This window comes from Lepidochelys kempii, chromosome 25 (assembly GCF_965140265.1).
Source record: "Lepidochelys kempii isolate rLepKem1 chromosome 25, rLepKem1.hap2, whole genome shotgun sequence".
Classification (NCBI taxonomy): domain Eukaryota; kingdom Metazoa; phylum Chordata; order Testudines; family Cheloniidae; genus Lepidochelys; species Lepidochelys kempii.
In genome coordinates, this window is record NC_133280.1 from 1,627,226 (window position 1) to 1,648,203 (window position 20,978).

General features: G+C 46.7%; 1 protein-coding gene across 2 annotated transcripts in view; it reads right to left on the minus strand.

Annotated features, from left to right (window-relative positions):
• LONP1 (lon peptidase 1, mitochondrial) overlaps window positions 1-7,828 on the minus strand; it is a 51,497-nt gene extending 43,669 nt beyond the window's left edge. The window contains exon 1 of one of the 2 annotated variants that reach the window (XM_073324137.1): window positions 7,810-7,828. Coding sequence is in view for 1 of the 2 variants with exons in the window: in XM_073324136.1 (XP_073180237.1) it covers window positions 7,216-7,620 (405 nt within the window). In the remaining variant the exon portion in view is untranslated. Of the gene's footprint in view, window positions 1-7,215; window positions 7,661-7,809 lie in introns of those variants that run through there. The other variant, XM_073324136.1, reaches the window with a different exon arrangement.
• Window positions 7,829-20,978: the final 13,150 nt, after the last annotated feature.

The following is a 20,978-nucleotide window of genomic DNA, read 5'->3' on the forward strand; positions in this document are numbered from 1 at the left end:
CATTGCTGGAAACACAGGAGGAAGCCGGAACAGGGCACTTAACATATATTCCAGCACAGCCTTTGAAGCTGTGAAAAGCACAGGTGTGCTGCTACAATGTGCCTCTGGGAACAGATACTACGATTAAGCTCACAGCGGGCAGAGGCCCTGTGACAGACATGGCTCTTAGCCCCTACTAAATAGCGTGATGCACACACACCAACATCCTAGGTGGGAAAATATTTACCCTGATAAAAGAAATGTCCAGTAGTCGAAACTTATTGTTTCTCTCCCTTGCAAGTGTAAACTACTCTTGCGAAAGCTGGCATCACCCAGACAGACCAGCCTCAATTTGGCATAAGAAAGGAGAAAGAGAATAAAGGAGTACAGAGGTATAAGTAGGGGACCTACAGCACCATGATTTTTGAGTGCTTTTCACTATCTATCTGCTGGTCAGATAAGTGACAGCCTCCCAAGGCTTCTGCAGCTAAGCCTTGTCCCTTATTCGTCTTTCCGCGGAATTGAGTGACCGATCCTGGCTTGGCACCGCTGGAATCGAGAGATGCAAGGAGGGTAAGAAGCACCCACACCTGATCTCCTATCTTTAGTGTACACATATTTTGAAATAGAGCTCTATACTTTGTTTTCTTTCTTTGGGATTGTGGCTTCAGTTTTGTAACTTGTTTGTGTGTGTAACATCTCTACATTTAAATAAGTAGGCACTAGCAATTTTGTAACCACATGATTAGAATCTAGCTTAATAAATTTTGGTAACCATTTGTGCATAAGCCTGACTTGTTTTCTCTGGTTTACTGTAAAGCAGCCAACACAATTAAAGAACCTCAGCCATTTTGGCTCTAAAGCCTGGCCATTAGGTGAGAGTACTAAGAGCCTAGTGTTGAGTTGTGCCGCCTCCACGGGGCAAACTCTTGGGGCACCTGTCTGTCAATCCTGGCTGCCTGCTGCGAAGGAGCTCTGAGCTCTAGCAGTTAAAGTCACGGATGGTTAGGACCTTGGGGCATCCGTCAGCCTAGCCCGGGCTGCCCGCCGCGAAGGGACAGTGCGTCCTAGCGGTTAAAGTCACGGATGGTATAAACGGGCATAGCTGGCACCTCACCAAACATCCTTGGCCGTCGGCTAACAGGGCCATATCCAGACCAGACACTTTTAAATGGACTGCATGGACTGAAGCCGAGCAGAAGCAGGCAGAAAGAATGTTGCACAGGCAACCTAAATATTGGCATTTTTTTAACTTTTAAGTACTGGAATTTGCAACGTAAATAGGCTTCTTCTACCAGTTATGATTAGGGCTCCATGTCTGTCACAGAGGTTGCAGAATTCACGGATTCTGTGACTTTCTAAGACTTCTGCAGCAGGAGCAGCCACAGCTTGGCAGCCCCTGGCAACAGTCCTGGGGGTGGCCGGATCAGCGGCAGCTCAGCGGCCCCTGATGTTGCTGGCCCTGGCCCTGCCCCTCCAAAGTGCCCCCAATCAGCGGCTCTCCCCCGGGGTTTTCCTCCAGAGCAGTGGTGGCGCACCCCTGCCAGGGGCGGTGGCTTCCCCCCACCACCCGAGCAGCAGTGCTCCCCCCAGACCCTCCCAGGAACGGCAGCTCCACCCCTCCAGCTGGTATTTATAGTACAAGTCATGGACCATGATTTTTTATTTATTGCCTGTGACCTGTCCATGACTTATTAAAAATACCCATGTCTAAATCGTAGCCTTAGTTATACCTTTTTTTTTTTTTTTTTTTGCACAAGACCCCCCCAGCCTCATTCAGTGAAAAGATGGAACATGCCTTGGGAATTACATCAACTCTGTGTAATGACTGAGGCTGTTTGCAGGATCTCAGTCTCATTTGCTCTAGAAGCTGAAAGGTTTATACTAGGGCTGTTGATTAATCAGCTTTAACTCACACGATTAAAAAAAATTTATCTTGATCAATCACACTGTTAAACAATAAAATACCAATTGAAATGTATTAAATATTTTTCTATTTTTTCTACATTTTCAAATATATTGATTTCTATTACAACACAGAATACAAAGTGTACAGTGCTCACTTTATATTTTTTATTACAAATATTTGCATTGTACACAAGAAAATATTTTTCAATTCACCTCATACAAGTACTGTAGTGCAATCTCTATCATGAAAGTGTAATTTACAAATGTAGATTTTTTTGTTACATTACTGCACTTAATGTAAAACTTTAGAGCCTACACGTCCACTCAGTCCTACTTCTTGTTCAGCCAATCGCTAAGCCAAACAAGTTTGTTTATATTTACAGGAGATACTGCTGACTAGTTCTTATTTAGAATGTCACGTGAACGTGAGAACAGGCATTCACTTGGCACTGTTGTAGCTGGCTTCACAAGGTATTTACGTGCCAGATATGCTAAACTTTTGTATGCCCCTTCATGCTTCAGCCACCATTCCAGAAGACGTGCTTCCATGCAGATGATGCTCGTTAAAAAAAATAATGCATTAATTAAATTTGTGACTGAACTCCTTTGGGAAGAACTGCATGTCTCCTGTTCTGTTTTACCCACATTCTGCCACATATTTCGTGTTATAGCAGTCTCAGATGATGACTCAGCACATGTTCGTTTTAAGAACACTTTCACAGCAGATTTGACAAAATGCAAAGAAGGTACCAATGTGAGATTTCTAAGGAGAGATACAGCCTTCAACCCAAGGTTTAAGAATCTGAAGTGCCTTCCAAAATCTGAAAGGGATGAGCTGTGGAGCATGGTTTCAGATGTCTTAAAAAAGCAACACTCTGATGCGGAAACTACAGAACCCAAACCACCAAAAAAGAAAATCAACCTTCTGCTGGTGGCATCTGACTCAGATGATGAAAATGAACATACGTCAGTCTGCTCTCCTTTGGATCATTATTGAGCAGAACCCATCATCAGCATGGACACATGTCCTCTGAAATGGTGGTTGAAGCGTGAAGGGACACATGAATCTTTAGCTCACATGGCACGAAAATATCTTGCAATGCCGGCTTATAACAGTGCCATGTGAACACCTGATCTCACTTACAATGTCACCTGAAAAGAAGACGTGGGCAGCATTTTCTCCTGCAAATTGTAACCAAACTTGTTTGTCTGAGCGATTGGCGGAAGTAGGACTGAGTGGACTTGTAGGCTCTAAAGTTTTAGATTATTTTTGAATGCAGTTATTTTTTGTACATAATTCTACATTTGTAAGTTCAACTTTCATTACACAGAGAACTTGTATTAGGTGAACTGAAATATACTTTTTTTTGGTTTTTTACAGTGCAATTATTTGTAATCAAAATATAAAGTGAGCACTGTACACTCTGTATTCTGTGTTGTAATTAAAATCAATATATTTGAAAATTTAGGAAACATCCAAAAATATTTAAATAAATAGTATACTATTATTGTTTAGTCGCGTGATCAATCGCACAATTACTTTTTTTAATCACCTGACAGCCCTAGCTTATACAGAACAAAGCAAGGGACTGCACAAAGAGAAAGGATCGTCCAGCAGTTAAACAGGTGAATATCACACAAGAGAACTCAATTTTATCCCTGCCACAGAGTTCCTATGTGATGTATATAAGTCACTTAAGCCAAACTTTCACAGGTTGTCACTAATTGTGTTCTTCATTTTCTGGATGCCCAACCTCTGATACCAGAGGCCTGATTTGCAGAAGCATTGAGCACCCACAATTGCAACAGAAGTTGTTTAGACCTGTGGCTGCTCAGTGCGTCTGGCAGTAAGGCAATGTGATCAGGAGGAATAAGCTCACGGTTGGGAATCACTGACATTGTGTGGCCTCAGGCATCTGTCTCAGGTTCCCCAGCTGTACATTAGTAAGGCACCCAGCTACTACAGTGATGAGCACCTTAGAAGAGACAACGAAGAAATGAATAATTACATTTTTGGAGTAGGGTTCTATTTGTGTTAGTAAATAGTTTGAAGCTACACACTGAATGTTGAGATGAGGACAGAAGGAATACTTAACAGACGCCTCATCCCCAGAGCACCATCCATCCAGTGCACTGAATGAATGAGGTATGGAACCTAGTATAGCATCACGTAATTAAAGGCTACCATTAATGCATATATACAGGCTTATCAGAATTTGATTTTTTAAAATAATTTTGAGGCATGATAATGTTCTTTAAAAAGAAAAGGAGGACTTCTGGCACCTTAGAGACTAATAAATTTATTTGAGCATGAGCTTTCGTGAGCTACAGCTCATAAACCTATGTTTAAGTTTTTTTTCTATTTGTATCTATGTCAATATTCACAGCTACACAAAATTATGGATTAAGTGTTTTTTAAAATGTTTATATACACATGTGGGAAATTACAAACGAATCAGACAATCCAGGAATCGGAAAATTACTTAATGATAGTAGACACTGAGCTTTTTAACCATTAAAACACAAACTGTCATGACGTGTTAGAATATACAAAGTAAATATCCTTAAGTCAAACCAGTAAATTCTCAAGCAGCAATTTTATTGCTTTTTCTATTAGTAAATTTCTATCATCATCATCCATGGAATTATTTTCTCATAGATTTGAGTGGGTGTATGGTGAACTTGACATTTACCAACACTTATTAATAAAAATTAAATCCTTCCAGACCTACCGATTTTCAAGGGGGCAGAATGAATGTTGCACAAGAAACCCAAATTCTGGCATTTCCTAATATTTGAGTGTTTAACTTTGAAACCCAAACATTTTAATATAGTATTTATGAACATAATTATGATAACCATACAAGAATCAAAACTTACATTGGTCTGACTCTTGATATTTTTACTCCAAGATTAGCATCAATAAAACTGTCAATACAGCACTACCAGGTGCTAAGAATCAATATTTACACATTCCAAATGCTTAATATCCACAAAATAAAGTCCGTCCATCCATCCTCCCTCCTGACTCAAACAGCATATTCAGTTTCAGATTTAGATGTGCCGTTAAACACCTGCAAATCGTGTGATAAGGGTGCCAAACCATACAGCTGTAGAAAAAAGTAGGACATATTCCAAAGTGAACATGGCCAGGCATATAACTAGAAAGGCCACTATCACGGTCAGCATGCCCCAAAATGTGACACACCCTCTCTCTGAGAGGTTTCAGAGTAACAGCCGTGTTAGTCTGTATTCACAAAAAGAAAAGGAGGACTTGTGGCACCTTAGAGACTAACCAATTTATTAGAGCATAAGCTTTCATGAGCTACAGCTCACTTCCTCTCTGAGGTTTCTTTGGTGTTTTTTGACTGAAAAAGATGCAACCATAGAAGTAAGTAATTGTCAAGATTCCTTCCCCGCTCTGAACTCTAGGGTACAGATGTGGGGACCTGCACGAAAGACCCCCTAAGCTTATTTATTGCTTACTAACTCTTTACAGGAGTTCTGACCTGCATTCCTGCTCTGGTCCTGGCAAAAGCATCACACAGACAGAGAGAACCCTTTGTCTCTCCCCCGCAAGCTTTGAAAGTATCTTATCTCCTCATTGGTCACTTTGGTCAGGTGCCAGCGAGGTTATCATAGCTTCTTAACCCTTTACAGGTGAAAGGGTTTTTCCTCAGGCCAGGAGGGATTTTAAAGTGTTTACCCTTCCCTTTATATTTATGACAGTAATAAACTATGGAAATGAGACTCATCACTGCCACTTTAAGGACATCAGGAATACATCATGTTCACATACATGTGAACATGTGCACCCAAGGCTGAATCAAGGACACAATCACTATGGTAATAAAAACAGATGAAAAGAAGATTTACAGTCAGCGTAAGCACTGACATTCAAGGACAGCCTAAAATTTACTTGGTAAATCTAGCTGCAGTGCAATCTCCAACTGCCACAAGTTGGTTTTACATAGTGGTAAACAAGATGAACAGCTGGAACTGGGAAGACATAAAATAAACTAACTATGCAAGTCCTCTGCCTCTCGGTCCAAGAGGCTAAGCAAAGTTCTCTCTGGACTCCTGTTTTTGTGCCCTGCCTAGTCACATGGCCCTAGTGTACCCCTCTCCTTCCTTTAACCTTCTTTTGACTTACTCAAGGCCACATTATAGCTCTGCCACAGACTTGCTAACAGAACCCAAGAATCCTGGCTCCCTGTCCCTACTAATGCTTCCAGTCTTGGGCTTGTCTACAGACAAAAGTTCTTCTGCTTTAACTATATATGAGACAGCAAATAAGCTATGCCGGCCCCTAAAATGACCCATTACCCCAGTATAACTGCAAGCATACTAGGGGTTGTACCAGTATAACTATTTCATTAAAGAATCACACCCCTAACCGAGGGCATGGTTATACTGGAAACTTCAAAGTGCTGTCGCAGGGGTGCTCCCACGGCTGCGCTTTGAAGCACAAGTGTGGCCATTTTTCACTCCCCTGAGCCAGCAAGTTAGAGCGCTATAAAATTAAGTGTAGACAAGCCCTGGGTTACTCTACCAAATCTGTGCATAGACCAGGGCACAGCATCAACTGCAACAGGGGACACCTTAGAGACTAACCAATTTATTTGAGCATGAGCTTTCGTGAGCTACAGCTCACTTCATCGGATGCATGTAGCTCACGAAAGCTTATGCTCAAATAAATTGGTTAGTGTCTAAGGTGCCACAAGTCCTCCTTTTCTTTTTGCGAATACAGACTAACAGGGCTGCCACTCTGAAACCTGCAATAGGTGGGCTCCCAGAAAGGCATGGTCATCTTCTACATGACTGGGATGCAGCAAGGGTGGGGTTTTAATATGACTTTGCCAGTCCACATCCTCCCATTCTAGGCCAGCAGAGAGCTCCTCTCCCTCCGTGTGGATCCAGAAGCTTTAGCTCACATTGCAGGGTCACAGGCTTCCGGGCCAGGCAATCTGTCTCCCCAGAGCTGGCAGGGTGCAAAGGAGGTGGGAGGGTCTGTGCCCCTGCAGCACGGTCCCTTTACCTCCACGCACTCGGCAAAGGGGTAGAGAGGAGCTAGGGCCGACCCAGCGCCAGGGGGTGTCCGTGGCTCTGCCGGGAAAAAGGATGCAGTGCGCAGCCCTGGGAGAGGAGAAAGGGTCCCAAGCACTGCGATGAAATGGAGAAGGGGGCAGCGGGCGGTGAGCAGGGCACACGGGAAGGCGTCCCAGACCCCAGGCATGAGAGCCGGGCAGGCGCAAGGGATGGGGGGAGCCGGGCGGCTGTCGGCCAGAGGGGGCGCGCCGGCTGCCCGCGGAGGCCGGCCCCCGTTACCTCCAGGATCTTGATGAAGCGCGGGAAGACGGGGTTGCGCGTCACGGCGATGAGCGGCACGTTGGGGAAGCGCTCGGGGATGAGCAGCGGGGTCAGCGCCGTCATGGCCGGGGGGGCCCCGGCGGGATCGGCACCGCCGCCCCCGCCGTCCTCGGCTCCGCCGCTCTCCAGCCCGTCCCCGCCGCCCAGGCTGCCCAGGCCACGCAGGCGTCGCCGGGGCCCGACGCTGAGGCCGGCGGGGGGAGACGGAGACGGGGCCGGGCCCCGCGGAGCCCACAGCGCCCACGGGGAGGCGGAGGAGCAGGCCGCGTACAGCCGCCGCCGCGCTGGACCGAGCGGGGCAAGGCCCCCGGGCAGCCCCGGCCGCCAGCAGCGCCACAGCCGCAGGTAGCGGGCCGCCGCCATGCCGCCGGCGTGCGCTCCGCGCCACCCCTCAGCCCCGCCCCGCAGGCGGTCGCGCACATATGACGAATGCACGCGTCTCCCACAGGGCCCATCGCTGCGCGTGCGCAGAAATGCCAACTCGGGTGACGGCGCCAATGCGCAAGCGCCGGGAGGGAGGTAGCGTGGTACGGTGGGCCCTGTCCCCGTCACCTGATCCGTCCCTTGTCGCCCAGTTCCAGCTTCTGACGAAGAGAGATCAGGGCACCTCGTGGGCGTTGGCTCCCGCGTCACCCGCCCCCCGCAACGTCCTTGGGCCACTGCCTGGCCCCGCCCCCCAGCTCCCTCAGGACCCGCCCCACCTGGCCCCGCCCCCGAGCTCCTTCAGGACCTGCACCAGGTGGCCCCGCCCCACAGAATCTTGGGAGATCAGGGCTGGAAGGGAGCTCAGGAGGTTCTAGTCCAGCCCCCTGCTCACAGCAGGGCCATCCCCAACCAAACCATCCCAGCCAGGGCTCTGTCAAGCCGGGCCTTAAAAACCTCTAAGGAAGGAGATTCCACCCCCCCCTCAGTAACCCATTCCAGCGCTTCACCACCCTGCTATTCAAATAGTGTTTCCTAATATCCAACCTAGACCTCCCCCACTGCAACTTGAGACCATTGCTCCTCGTTCTGTCGTCTGCCACCACTGAGAACAGCCTAGAGCCATCCTCTTTGGAACCCCCTTCAGGTAGATGAGAAGGATGTGAAAAAATTGGAGAGAGTCCAGCGAAGGGCTACAAAAATGATTAGGGGACTGGAACACATGAGTTATGAGGAGAGGCTGAGGGAGCTGGGATTGTTTAGCCTGCAGAAGAGAAGAATGAGGGGGGATTTGATAGCTGCTTTCAACTACCTGAAAGGGGGTTCCAAAGAGGATGGCTCTAGACTGTTCTCAATGGTAGCAGATGACAGAACGAGGAGTAATGGTCTCAAGTTGCAGTGGGGGAGGTTTAGGTTGGATATTAGGAAAAACTTTTTCAGAGGAGGGTGGTGAAGCACTGGAATGCGTTACCTAGGGAGGTGGTAGAATCTCCTTCCTTAGAGGTTTTTAAGGTCAGGCTTGACAAAGCCCTGGCTGGGATGATTTAGTTGGTGTTGGTCCTGCTTTGAGCAGGGGGTTGGACTAGATGACCTCCTGAGGTCCCTTCCAACCCTGATATTCTATGATTCTATGATAGTCTCCATATGCACATGGTGTGAGAGCAATTTGAATATTAAAGTAAGCTATTTATTGGGAGGCTGAATCTGAAAGAGCTCCTTGACCAAACAGTCCTAAACTTCTAGCACTATTTCCTCCCTTGGCTCTGGTGAGGCATACAGTCAATCTGAGTATACCTGTGGATGCCAGAACACTGAAATAAGAGCTCTTAATGAAAAAGCTCACTACCCAGGGCAAAACTTCCCAAAGGAGTAGTAGTGTGCACAAGTTTCAGAGTAACAGCCGTGTTAGTCTGTTTTCGCAAAAAGAAAAGGAGGACTTGTGGCACCTTCGAGACTAACCAATTTATTTGAGCATGAGCTTTCGTGAATTACAGCTCACTTCATCGGATGCATACTGTGGAAAATACAGAAGATGTTTTTATACACACAAACCATGAAAAAATGGGTGTTTATCACTACAAAAGGTTTTTTTCTCCCCCCACCCCACTCTCCTGTTGGTAATAGCTTATCTAAAGTGATCACTCTCCTTACAATGTGTGTGATAATCAAGGTGGGCCATTTCCAGCACAAATAACTTAGGCTTGAATAGAGACTGGGAGTGGCTAAGTCATTATGCAAGGTCACCTATTTCCCCTTGTTTTTTCCTACCCCCCTCTCCCCCCGCTCCGTTTCTCAGTTTCTCAGACGTTCTTGTTAAACCCTGGATTTGTGCTGGAAATGGCCCACCTTGATTATCATACACATTGTAAGGAGAATGATCACTTTAGATAAGCTATTACCAGCAGGAGAGTGGGGTGTGAGGAGAGAAAACCTTTTGTGGTGATAAACACCCATTTTTTCATGGTTTGTTGTATAAAAGCATCTTCTGTATTCTCCACGGCATGCATCCGATGAAGTGAGCTGTAGCTCACGAAAGCTCATGCTCAAATAAATTGGTTAGTCTCTAAGGTGCCACAAGTCCTCCTTTTCTTTTGGTGTGCACAGTGGCAGGCATTCTTGGCAATCTGCCAAGGCAGGAGTTGAACTCACTATCCTTGAGTATTGCTCAAGGTCAAGGGGTGAGCCTTTTGCCCTGAGTGCTCCAATAACGCTGAGAGCAATCAACCTCTATGCACATTTTCCATTGCACGTATGCAAATCACTCTCTGCTGTATGTTGCCCAGATGCTAGTTTGTAGTGCTAACTTTAAGTGTTTTATTGCTCCCCTGGAAGGGCAGTGGGTGCAGGGCATGAGCTCAGATCCAATCCCATTGAGTGAGAGCAGTCTGGGGAGGCCCAGTACCAGAGTTGGAGACTGCAGGTATATGCAAGAAAACATTCTAAGAACTGGACAATTTAATGGTCACATTTTAGGGGCACTTTATCTTTAAAATTGCTCAGATTACCTCAGCTTGGACCAGTAACTTTCTCCCATGCCCTGCTGAAGCACGGTTGTCAATTGGTATGGAATTGTAAAAGGCAGCTGGAAAAGGCAGCTTTTAAACGGTAAACTAGTCTCAGCCTTAGCTCTAGTAGCCCATTGATAATCAACACAAGGGATTGATGTTACTTAGACATTAAGCATCACCTAAACATGAGAGTGAAGTCCTGGCCCCATTGAGGTCAGTGACAATGCTTCCATTGATTTTAATGGAGCCAGGATTTTACTCTGTGTCTGTCGGCAGAGTGATGGACAGCACAAAGGCATAGCCAGGTTGAAGTAGGTTCCCCTTTGTGCATACACAGCTCTTTGTCCTGGCTGTGGAAACCTAAGGCACCACCACAAATTCCCCTTTGGTGAGGGGCTGTGTTGCTGTCCTGTTTGGCAGGCCCTTATGGCCAAGGAAAAGCTCTTGCAACAGCGCTGGGACTTTATGCTGTTGCCGCAGGGGTTCTGTCAGTTTTTCCAAAGGCTCTAAAATCTGCACACAGGCAGTTGCCTAAGAAAAGGCTTCTTATGTGACTTTGGACATGTTACTGAGACCTGCATAGAGCATCACCTGCAGCCCAGGAGGATATGGGAGGAAGGATGGGCTTGTGTGTAAGGCCCTGCCCTGCTCAGGCACACTGGCATCTCTTCCTCACATCATGGGACCTTGGCCAACTTTCCCTATCTGGTGGCTAGTTGGACTCTCCGGGGGCTTCTGGTGCTGAGCATAGGATTCAGGAGGCAATTGCATGGTGCAGTGTCTAAAGCTCGGGTGGAGCAGGCGTTTGCTTGGGAGGGGGTTAGAGACATTGGGGGATATTTGGGTAGGCAGCAAGCCTGGGGGGCACAGTGCTGAGCTTCCAGGGTGACAGTAGCTATGACCATGTGAGCAATGGGAATGAGGGGGAAGAGAAACCCTGCAAACCCTCCCTCCAGTCAGGAGCATTCTGAGGCCCACACAGCCCTGAGACAAGGAGTGGAGCTGAGAATGGGCAGGCTCAATGCATGGCTTGGGCACACAGCCCTGAGATCCAGTGGGGAGCAGAGAATGGGAAGATTTGGTGCATATCACAGGAGTGCAGGGCTGAGACTTACTAGGGCTGGCTAATTCTGTGGTGAGGAGTGGCCCTGAAGCCTATTTTGACTGGTACAGGGTTTTGACCAAACTGGGTTCTGAGGAGCTTTCAAAGGCTATGTTACATCAGACAGAGCGGAGCAGAGGAGGAGGGGTTGGGTATATTATGGGCTCAGGGACAAGTGTTGTAATTGTTGTTTTGACTGACAATAGTGAGTACACTCCAGGAATTTCTGGAGCTGCAATAGCAACACAATTCACTGCATTCCCGTCCCTATGCAGAATTTGCCAAAATATGTTACAGTCCCCACAGATGCCTCTCAATGGTGCCTACAGCTTAGAATGGGGTGGGTCACGTAGGTTAGTGACATGGGACCTCTTCTTGCTGCTGCTCTCTTGTTCTGTGGAATCACAGCATTTGCTATATCTATATAGAAAGGCTCTAGCTGTCACAGCTGCAAAGAAAACCTTCAGCACGTGAACTGAATGTGGCAACTTCCTGAGTCTGGAAGGGAGCCTGAACCAAGAGATATGAGGAACTGCTCCAGTTAAGAGGAACTGCCCCTAGCATTAGCTCAGATGCCCAATGATGATACTTTAGGCTTGGATTTTTCAAATGAGCGTAAGGGAGCTAGGCACTGAAATGTCAATGGAAATTAGGTGCCTAACTCCTCTAGCCCTTTTGAAAATCCAACCCCCCCATGCCAGCATAATTATTTTATTGCTGCTCAAAGCATTTCAGGTGAAGGCTGATCACAGATCAGTGCAATGGTTTGTAGTAAATTGTATTTATAGCTGCATAATGTATGTTCAGATTGTCCTGCCAGGAATGCAGGGAAAGGGGAGCCCCACAGCCCTGTTTACCCATCAGCAACGGGCTGCAGCTTCCTGAGCTGGCCAAGTAACCTCTGCTAGCTGGCAGCAAGTACCAGTCGTGCTGCTACAGCACAGAGGGGCTGGCGGGAGGGCTGATTCGTGTGCTGGCTGGTGCAGAGAGATGGGCGATTTGATTAGGGAGGGGTGAGGTACTTCTGGATTCCCAGTGCCTGTTACTGTCCCCACAAGGATAAGCAGAAAGGGTGTGCGGCTGTGCTGTGTGGGAAGTGTCACCTGAGCTCTGCATTTCCTGCTTTGCTAATGTTTGTGTTTATTCTTTTCTTGTAATGCCAATATTCTTTTGGGGCCTGAACTATGATTTTCCTGGTGCTCCAACACTTGACCCTGGGGAATTAAACTCTCCCATTGTGGAAGGGCATGAGGAGCACAGCACAATTATCATTCGTTATGAGCCTCCCAAGAGATGATTGTGGCCAGTGATCAGGAGTTCCAGTGCCAGTGACCGGAGAGGCCAGTAAGTGACAGTCAGCAGGACAACAGTGGAGTTGACACTCTACACCCCAGGGGAGCACCCTGTAACTCCCATATTCCTCATTTGTATATAATTGTTATATTGCATATAAAGCAGGCCGTGTGAGGTATCAGGGGACAGAGAGAAATCTGATGAGGTTCAACAAGGACAAGTGCAGAGTCCTGCACTTAGGACGGAAGAATCCCATGCACCGCTACAGACTAGGGACCGAGTTGCTAGGCAGCAGTTCTGCAGAAAAGGACCTAGGGGTTACAGTGGATGAGAAGCTGGATATGAGTCAACAGTGTGTCCTTGTTGCCAAGAAGGCTAACGGCATTTTGGGCTGTATAAGTAGGGACATTGCCAGCAGATCTAGGGACATGATCATTCCCCTCTATTCGACATTGGTGAGGCCTCATCTGGAGTACTGTGTCCAGTTTTGGGCCCCACACTACAAGAAGGATGTGGAAAAATTGGAAAGTGTCCAGCGGAGGGCAACAAAAATGATTAGGGGACTGGAACACATGACTTATGAGGAGAGGCTGAGGGAACTGGGATTGTTTAGTCTGTGGAAGAGAAGAATGAGGGGGAATTTGATAGCTGCTTTCAACTACCTGAAAGGGGGTTCCAAAGAGGATGGATCTAGACTGTTCTCAGTGGTAGCAGATGACAGAACGAGGAATAAAGGTCTCAGGTTGCAGTGGGGGAGGTTTAGGTTGGATATTAGGAAAAACTATTTCACTAGGAGGGTGGTGAAGCACTGCAATGCATTACCTAGGGAGGTGGTGGAATCTCCTTCCTTTGAAGTTTTTAAGATCAGGCTTGACAAAGCCCTGGCTGGGATGATTTAGTTGGGGATTGGTCCTGCTTTGAGCAGGGGGTTGGACTAGATGACCTCCTGAGGTCCCTTCCAACCCTGATATTCTATGATTCTATGACAGGTTGTGATCTGCCAAAAGTAATTGTTCTATCTAAATATGTGTATCATTAATGCATATGAAGTTATGAGAATGTGTTGTATGGTTGTCACTAAAATATGCTGTGGGTTTTGGAAGCGCCCAGATACTAGCTCCCCTAAAACAATAACCAGGGGGATAATCAACACCCAGGAGGGTGTTGAACAACCGTCAACAGCCATTGTCCAGCAAGGGAACTACAATGCAATGACTCACCTTCACAAGGCCACAACAAGGGAATTACTCAACCTTGCTGGGTGACTCAGCAATGCCCACCAGACTTGCCTGGACTTGTGCTCTCCAAGCACATGGACTGAGGGTATAAAACAGAACACAGTGGCCTTTTCTCCTCCCCACACCTACACTGCAAGCAACAAGGATGCTCAGAAGACTGATGATTTCAAAAGAGGAGACTGCCCCAGGTTTAAGGGAGAAACCTGTATATTAAAGACTGTAAGATCCAGTGGGGTGAGAACAATGCTTGATCTAAATACTGTCTAGTGTGATAAGGGTTAAGGTTTAGACTGCAAGCTTATATTTTATTTTATTTTGGTAACCACTCTGACTTTTTGCTTATCACATGTGTGACTTATCACTTATAATCTATCTGTTGTAATCAATAAACTTATTTTACTGTTTATCTTTACTAGTGAGTTTGCCTAAAGTGCCTGGTAAATCTGCTAAGGTTTACAAAGGCTGGTGTATATCCACTTTCCATTGATGAAGTGGTGAACTAATTAATAAACTTGCAATCTCAAGAAAGGGTCTTGAGCAGTGCAGGATGGTATATTTCTGAGGTACAAGGCTGGGAGCTGGGGGGATTTGGCTGGTGCCTTTCTCTGTGTGATTCATGAGTGGCTCTGGGAGCATTCATGCAATCCAGCTCGGTGTGCAGCTCCACATGCAGTTGTGCTGAGTGATAACAGTGCCTGGAGGGGTTTGCTGCTTGTCACTAGCAAAGCTTGTGAGAGACAGCCCAGGCTGGAGAGTTAAGGGGGCAAAGCGGTCCCACAGTCCCAGGCTGCACCCCGGGGATCCCGTCACAAGTCTAATAAGGGACTTTTAGGAAAACAAGCAGGAAGGAAACAGAATGGCTCACGATAAGCCCTTTTCAGCAAACACGGGTGGTTTGTTAAGAGACAAGGCCATTATGAGGGAAAAGGCCTGGGAACCAGAAGATCCAAAGGACAATAGCAGTTTAAAAAGGGACTCTCAGGAGAGGGGTTAGCACTCCAGGGGCAGTTGCCTGAAGAAGCTAGGCCTGCCTAGCACACCATGAGGGGGATGCTGGACTTCAGTAAGACAGAGATTTGTGTAGACTATTTGTTTTTTTTTAAATCCTTTTTCTGGATTGAGTTATTTCTACTGTTAAAGTAACACTACTCTGGTCTAAGCAGGCTGGTCACCACTGGCTCCAGACGCCTGCAGGTGTCCAAACTCAGTCAGACCTGGTGGATATGCACAGTTGATGCACAGGGTGCTGCGGCCCAAGGCCAGCTCAAAGAGTGGGGGAATGGTGGAATTCCACCCCAGGAGAGATGAGGGCCTGAGGCCTGACACCTGAGGGGCTGCACTTAAAGAGACCAGTAAGTGGTCAACAGTCCAGCTAGCCCTGCAACTGTGACAGGATCACATTAGTACATTTTTCAGCAATTTGCTCACACACATTGTTAGGGGGCTTATTCCTTCACCCACTTACTTCCCTGGTCCTTCTCGCATGAACAGAGAGCAACAATACCCGAAGTCCGAAGGTGCAAACAATTCGATGTTTATTGGGGTGAACTTCCAGCAAGCTTAAATACAAGTTCCTTTTTTCCTTATTTTCGAATCCCAACTTACTTCCAAATAAATTGGTTAGTCTCTAAGGTGCCACAAGTACTCCTTTTCAACTTACTTCCTGTTTGCCCCTAATTTATATAGTAATATTCTTAGCTATACCTTAACCAATCATTCTACTAAAATTTAACTAACCAATCCTAACATGGATTAGCTAACCAATTATATCCCACCACCTTAATTAGTTTACACCCAGCAAAATTAATTATACAGCAGACAGAAGCAATCACAGAACCAGACAGAGACCATGCCAATAAACAATAGCAAAGTGGGAACTATAATGACAAAACAATACAGAAGTGAGGATTTCACAACTACATCTGTAAAGACATAAGAGTTTCCCAGCTGTGTCTATTGATAAGTGAGTTCTTACCAGACAGAAAACTATCAACCTCAATTTCCTTTTACAGCTTCTAGGCACTTCCCTTTCTCTGGAGGTGATAGGCACTATAAGGACAGGATTAAATTCCTAACAGCCCAATAGCACCTTATTTCAATGTGACTAGTTTGGAATGTGAGGATGTGACCATTCACTTCCCAGCTTATGGCTGTCTCTGTCGCTTAGCCAAAGGCCTTAGCCTAAGAACAGGGCCTCAGACTGTCACAGTAAGAGAAGGCCCTTACACTGGCAGACAGTGATTTTGATTCTTTCTTTTATACCTCTAACTAGCCAAGTGATAGGAATACACCTAAATTCTTAGAGTACAGGCCTTTACAGGCAGGCCTGAATATCTATATCCTAACACTCCACCCCTTTTTTTTCTTTTTCTTTTGGGATCCTCCTGCCCAGGTATCCCTGGAATAGCATAGGACATATGGCGACACATTTCCTGATAGGGCCAGGCATCGAGGTGGAAGGTGTCGATGCTCCATCTGTCCCACTGCCCCTTGTGTAGTACCATGCCCTGCACCTTCTCTCGTACGGGCATACCACACCTATTCCAATTAGTGTTCCAGACTTCCCAGCGTAGTGGGCCCGAGAAGGTTGGGTCCGGGTTGTCTAGTACACATAGGTGGGGGGGGGCTTACTACATTACTTATAAGTTATAATTAGTGGCTGTTCTCTAGGGGGTTGTGCCCCCCGTGATCGTTTCCATATGCAATGTAACACACATATAGTTAACAATACACTAGCTGCTATGATACTCCACAGCAACACCGAGAGTCCTGACCTCTGCAGTATGGTCCAACATCCTGGCCACCACCAAAAACACTGCTTCTCCTCCTTTGATAAGGTTAAAATTTTGTCAGCGCCATCCTGTAGTGTGTATTGTAAGTGTGTCCAACTGTTGTCGCTTGCAGCAAGTTGCTCTTGTAATCTTTGTGTACTTTTGTCCATATTGTGTGTCCATTGAATATCCACAGTGAAATTTGGTATTGTCCAAACCAATTCAACTACTTGGTACGGTATCGGGTAGTAGGTGCTGGTTCGATTGTTTACAACGATTGAGTCCACTGATCCATTGGTGCACCATAGTCCAGGTGGCAGAGTATAGAAGTTCATAATTTTGTCATACACTGGAAGGATTTTGCCTCCTAGTGTTATATTGCAGGATTGCATACATTTCCAACAGAATACACCATACCCCATATACATTACCCCTAAATGCCCCCCCTTTGCAATAGGCCATTGATCCTGCTCCTCCATAGTCATAGGAGAGGGGCACATCCATATTCCTCCTCTGGATATACAACTGCTTAATGTGATGACAGTCCAATTTACCCCATTCCATGCCCCCCACCTATTCCCTAGTGGCTCCCAACGTGCTCCCCCTTCCCTACTTACTCCCATAGGGTACAAGGGAACCACCTTATTTGCATTTCCTTCCCATGGTATCATAGTAACAATTACACAAGAACTGTCCCCACAGGTCGGGGATGTTATTTTCCAGGTAGATGGGTATGTTTTTGCAATTGTGGATAAATATGGGCTAGCTTCCCGATTCAATACTGAAGGCCATTGTTCTGACCAAGCATCTCTCATAATATCCATTAACATTATTAACTGAGCATTTTGAATACCTATGCACACTTCTCCCCATGTTAGTCTTCTGAAGCCATCTTCTACCCATGTCACCAGGTCCCCTGCCCAATGAGTTAACTGCAAGTTTACCTCTACTGCTGTCCTCCACCCTGTGGCAACTGCTGATAGTTGCTGTGCCATTAATTCATTAATTTGTTGTTGAAATTTCACATTTTGGCTTACTAATTGTTTGGTTACCCACTCGTCCCCCAGATTCCATGTACCCAGCATAGTGTTCCCCGCTGCCCACAATCCCCTTTTCCGACGACGATTCCAGGTGTGTCCCCTCACCCATGCATTGAATTGTTGTTTCAATCCTTTTATGTACATACTACAATTAGGATGGATTTGGTCCACCCACCATTCCTTGGGGCGTACCACCCATGTAATAGAGTGAAAGGACACGTTAAAAAGTGCTGGCTGCACCTGCTCCCACAATGGCTCCCAGACATTTGCTCGTCGGGGAATATTCTTGGCTCCAGGCTGTGGCCACTTTAAATTTGGATTCTTCCAACTTGGCATCCATATCACCTGTAGGGTTACATTCTGTAAAATGGTTAACTCATCGTACACCCAGCGTCCCAAAGGGGATTTTACGCCTAATGTAATATGTACATAACAATCACACCTTTGGGGATTATCTTCCATGGAAGTACCATTGTGGTTACATATGGTAACATCACACCCTAAATGTGGGGCCCTATTTTCCCAAGAGGGTTCATTTGCTCCAGGAGACCAGAGAGTTATATTCTTTGGACCCTCTGTAACAAACCACATAGCTGGGTAACTGTGTTTTCCACTACCATTAATCATGGCAGCACCCAGGGAGTACCATGCGATATTTCCTGATAAATTTGATATTCTCCACCTGGTTGGGATTCCCCCATCTAATCCATAAACCATATACCGACACTGCCAAATTCCTGTTGGAGTATTAGTGGTACATCTTTCTATGGGGAGATTCTCATAGTCTTCATTAGCTTTATTACCACAGGTTGCATGTGTAGCCGTCCATGTGTTTCCTCCTTTTGACACTTCACATTGTGGGATCTGAATAGAATTTGTAAATGTGACAATTGTGATTAGCACTAGTAATTGTTCCATCCAGGGCCAGGGAATTTTCATCCTTTTCTCCTTTTTGAATTAACCTGTAATACATACATAACAAAATTTACATGTCCCCTTTCCCTATCCCCTGTTTGTACCTTTTTATTTGCGTGCAGTGAACCCACTCCCGTCCTCCATTCTCTGTACCCAGTAATAGCAGACTGGGCCCTAATTGGTCAAGGACAAGATAGGGGCCCTTCCATTTAGGAGCTGGGAATGGATGGTGTTGACCTGGAATCTTGTACATCACTAGATCTCCCACCATGGGTAGATCACGCTCCCCAGGCAGGTCGTACCACGCTCTGACTCTTGCTGCTCCTTGCTCGTCTCGCCAGGCCACCGCCTGCTGTACTTGTTTTACATGGTCAATTAAAGTTAAAATCCATTCTTGTGTTAGGCCGTGTGTAGTGACTTCCCCAGGTACTGGGGTAAGTAGATTTTCCCACCGTTCCATAGGCCTTCCCATGAGAGCTTCATATGGAGAAAATCCTGTGCCCTTTGATTCTCGGGCCCTTATTCTCATTAAGACAAAGGGCAGTAACTGTGACCAGTTTTTTCCTCCAACTTCCACTCCCTTTCTTAGCTCACTTTTAATGGTGCGGTTCATGCGTTCCACCTGCCCCGCAGCCTGGGGGTGGTAAGCAATGTGGAACAACTGTGTGATTCCAGTGAGGGCTGATAGCTCCCCTAACAGATCTGATCGAAAAGCAGCTCCTTGGTCTGAGTCAATCACCTTTGGGACCCCCCAGCGAGTGAATACCTCATTTACCAGTATTGCAGCAGTTACCCGGGCTGTTTGATACTTTGTGGGGAAAGCTTCCACCCACCTGCTGAAAGCATCCACTACCACCAACATGAATCGGTTTTTCCTGTGATCTGGTGGTAGGGGTCCTGTGTAATCAATCTGTATCCTTTCCCATGGTCCCCTTGGGGCTTGTCTCATTAATTCTCCCCTTAGCACCTTGTGAGGTGGGCTGTGCCTGGCACAGTCCAAACAACGTTCCAGATGTATTTTAAATCAGCTGCCATTCCTGGCCACCAGCACAACCTTTTTAAAGTTCCCAGTGCCTCCTCAAACCCGGGGTGTCCCCCTGCCAAGCTCCCATGCACCCAGCTTAAGAAAGCCGTCCGACTTCCCTGAGGGCACAACATGACCGGTCCCTCAGTTGTTAAGACACACCAAATCCCTTCCATTAGTTCCACCTTTGGCACATGCCTGTCCCCAAGTTTCATGATGCCTTCCAGTCCTGGGTCAGATTCCTGCAACTCTCGAATTCGCCCTCCCCGATCTGTATCCACCCCGCTTCTTGTTAACACTGCTACAGGCACACTCTCTTCTGGCTCCCAGGGCCATGGGGGTGCCTCTGTTGCAGCCCGCTTGGCCTCTACATCGGCCAGATTATTCCCTTTGCTTAGGGGTCCTGTTTTCTTGTGTGCCTTTACCTTCACCACATTGATCCGTGTAAAACAGTGACTCAGCTCCTCCACTCGCTTCCACCAGGTAGCATGCTTGATTGTGGAGCCGTCTGTCGCCCTGAAATGATTATCTGCCCACCATCTCAGCATTAATGTGGCACCACGAAATACATAATCTGAATCTACCACCACCCAACATTCTGCCTCAAATTTGGGATCCACTTCATTTAAAGCTGTTAGCAAGGCTGCCAGTTCTGCCTCCTGAGCTGACTTTGCTTCTAGTGAGAAACCAATGGTGCTGACTGTCTCATTGCCTCTGATTCCCACAACAGCTAAGCCTGCAGTTTTCCGTCCCCCTTGATAGCTACAACTTCCATCCAAAAACCATACCAGTGTCCCCTCCTTTACCTGATTGGGATTAGCTGCCCGAAACACCTGATGTTGGGTTTTACCTGGGCTGGCTTCACATTGGTGCGGGGTGCCAGCCAGATGTAATCCAGCTACCCAGACTATGGGTTCCTTTAACACCTCTGCTTTAATGTTTTCTGCCTGTAGAGCCAGCAACCATTTAGCAATACGCTGCCCACTCACTTGTCCCTGTAAAATAGTGTGCATGTTTAACAGCCGCAGGGGGTCATGATGAGATCGGATTATTACTTTCTGCATTCCCGTAAGGTATTTAAATTTCCCTACCCCCCAGTAGGAGCACAACAGCACCTTTTCACACCATCCATACTTCAATTCCACAGCACTCAAAAGTCGAGAGGCAAAGGCCACAGGTCGGTCCTTTGCTCCATACTCCTGTGTTAATGCACAACCAATGGTAGTGTCCGATACCAAAGGGTACAGATAAAAGAATTTCTCCCCATCTGGGGAGGCCAGCACTGGAGCACTGGCCAGGTTTTCCTTTAGCACTCTCACTGCCTCAGTACACTCTTCTGACCATTCCCAAGTTGAGGCTCGGGTTAGGTCAAATAGAGGCTGGGCTATTTCTGCATAATTGGCCACAA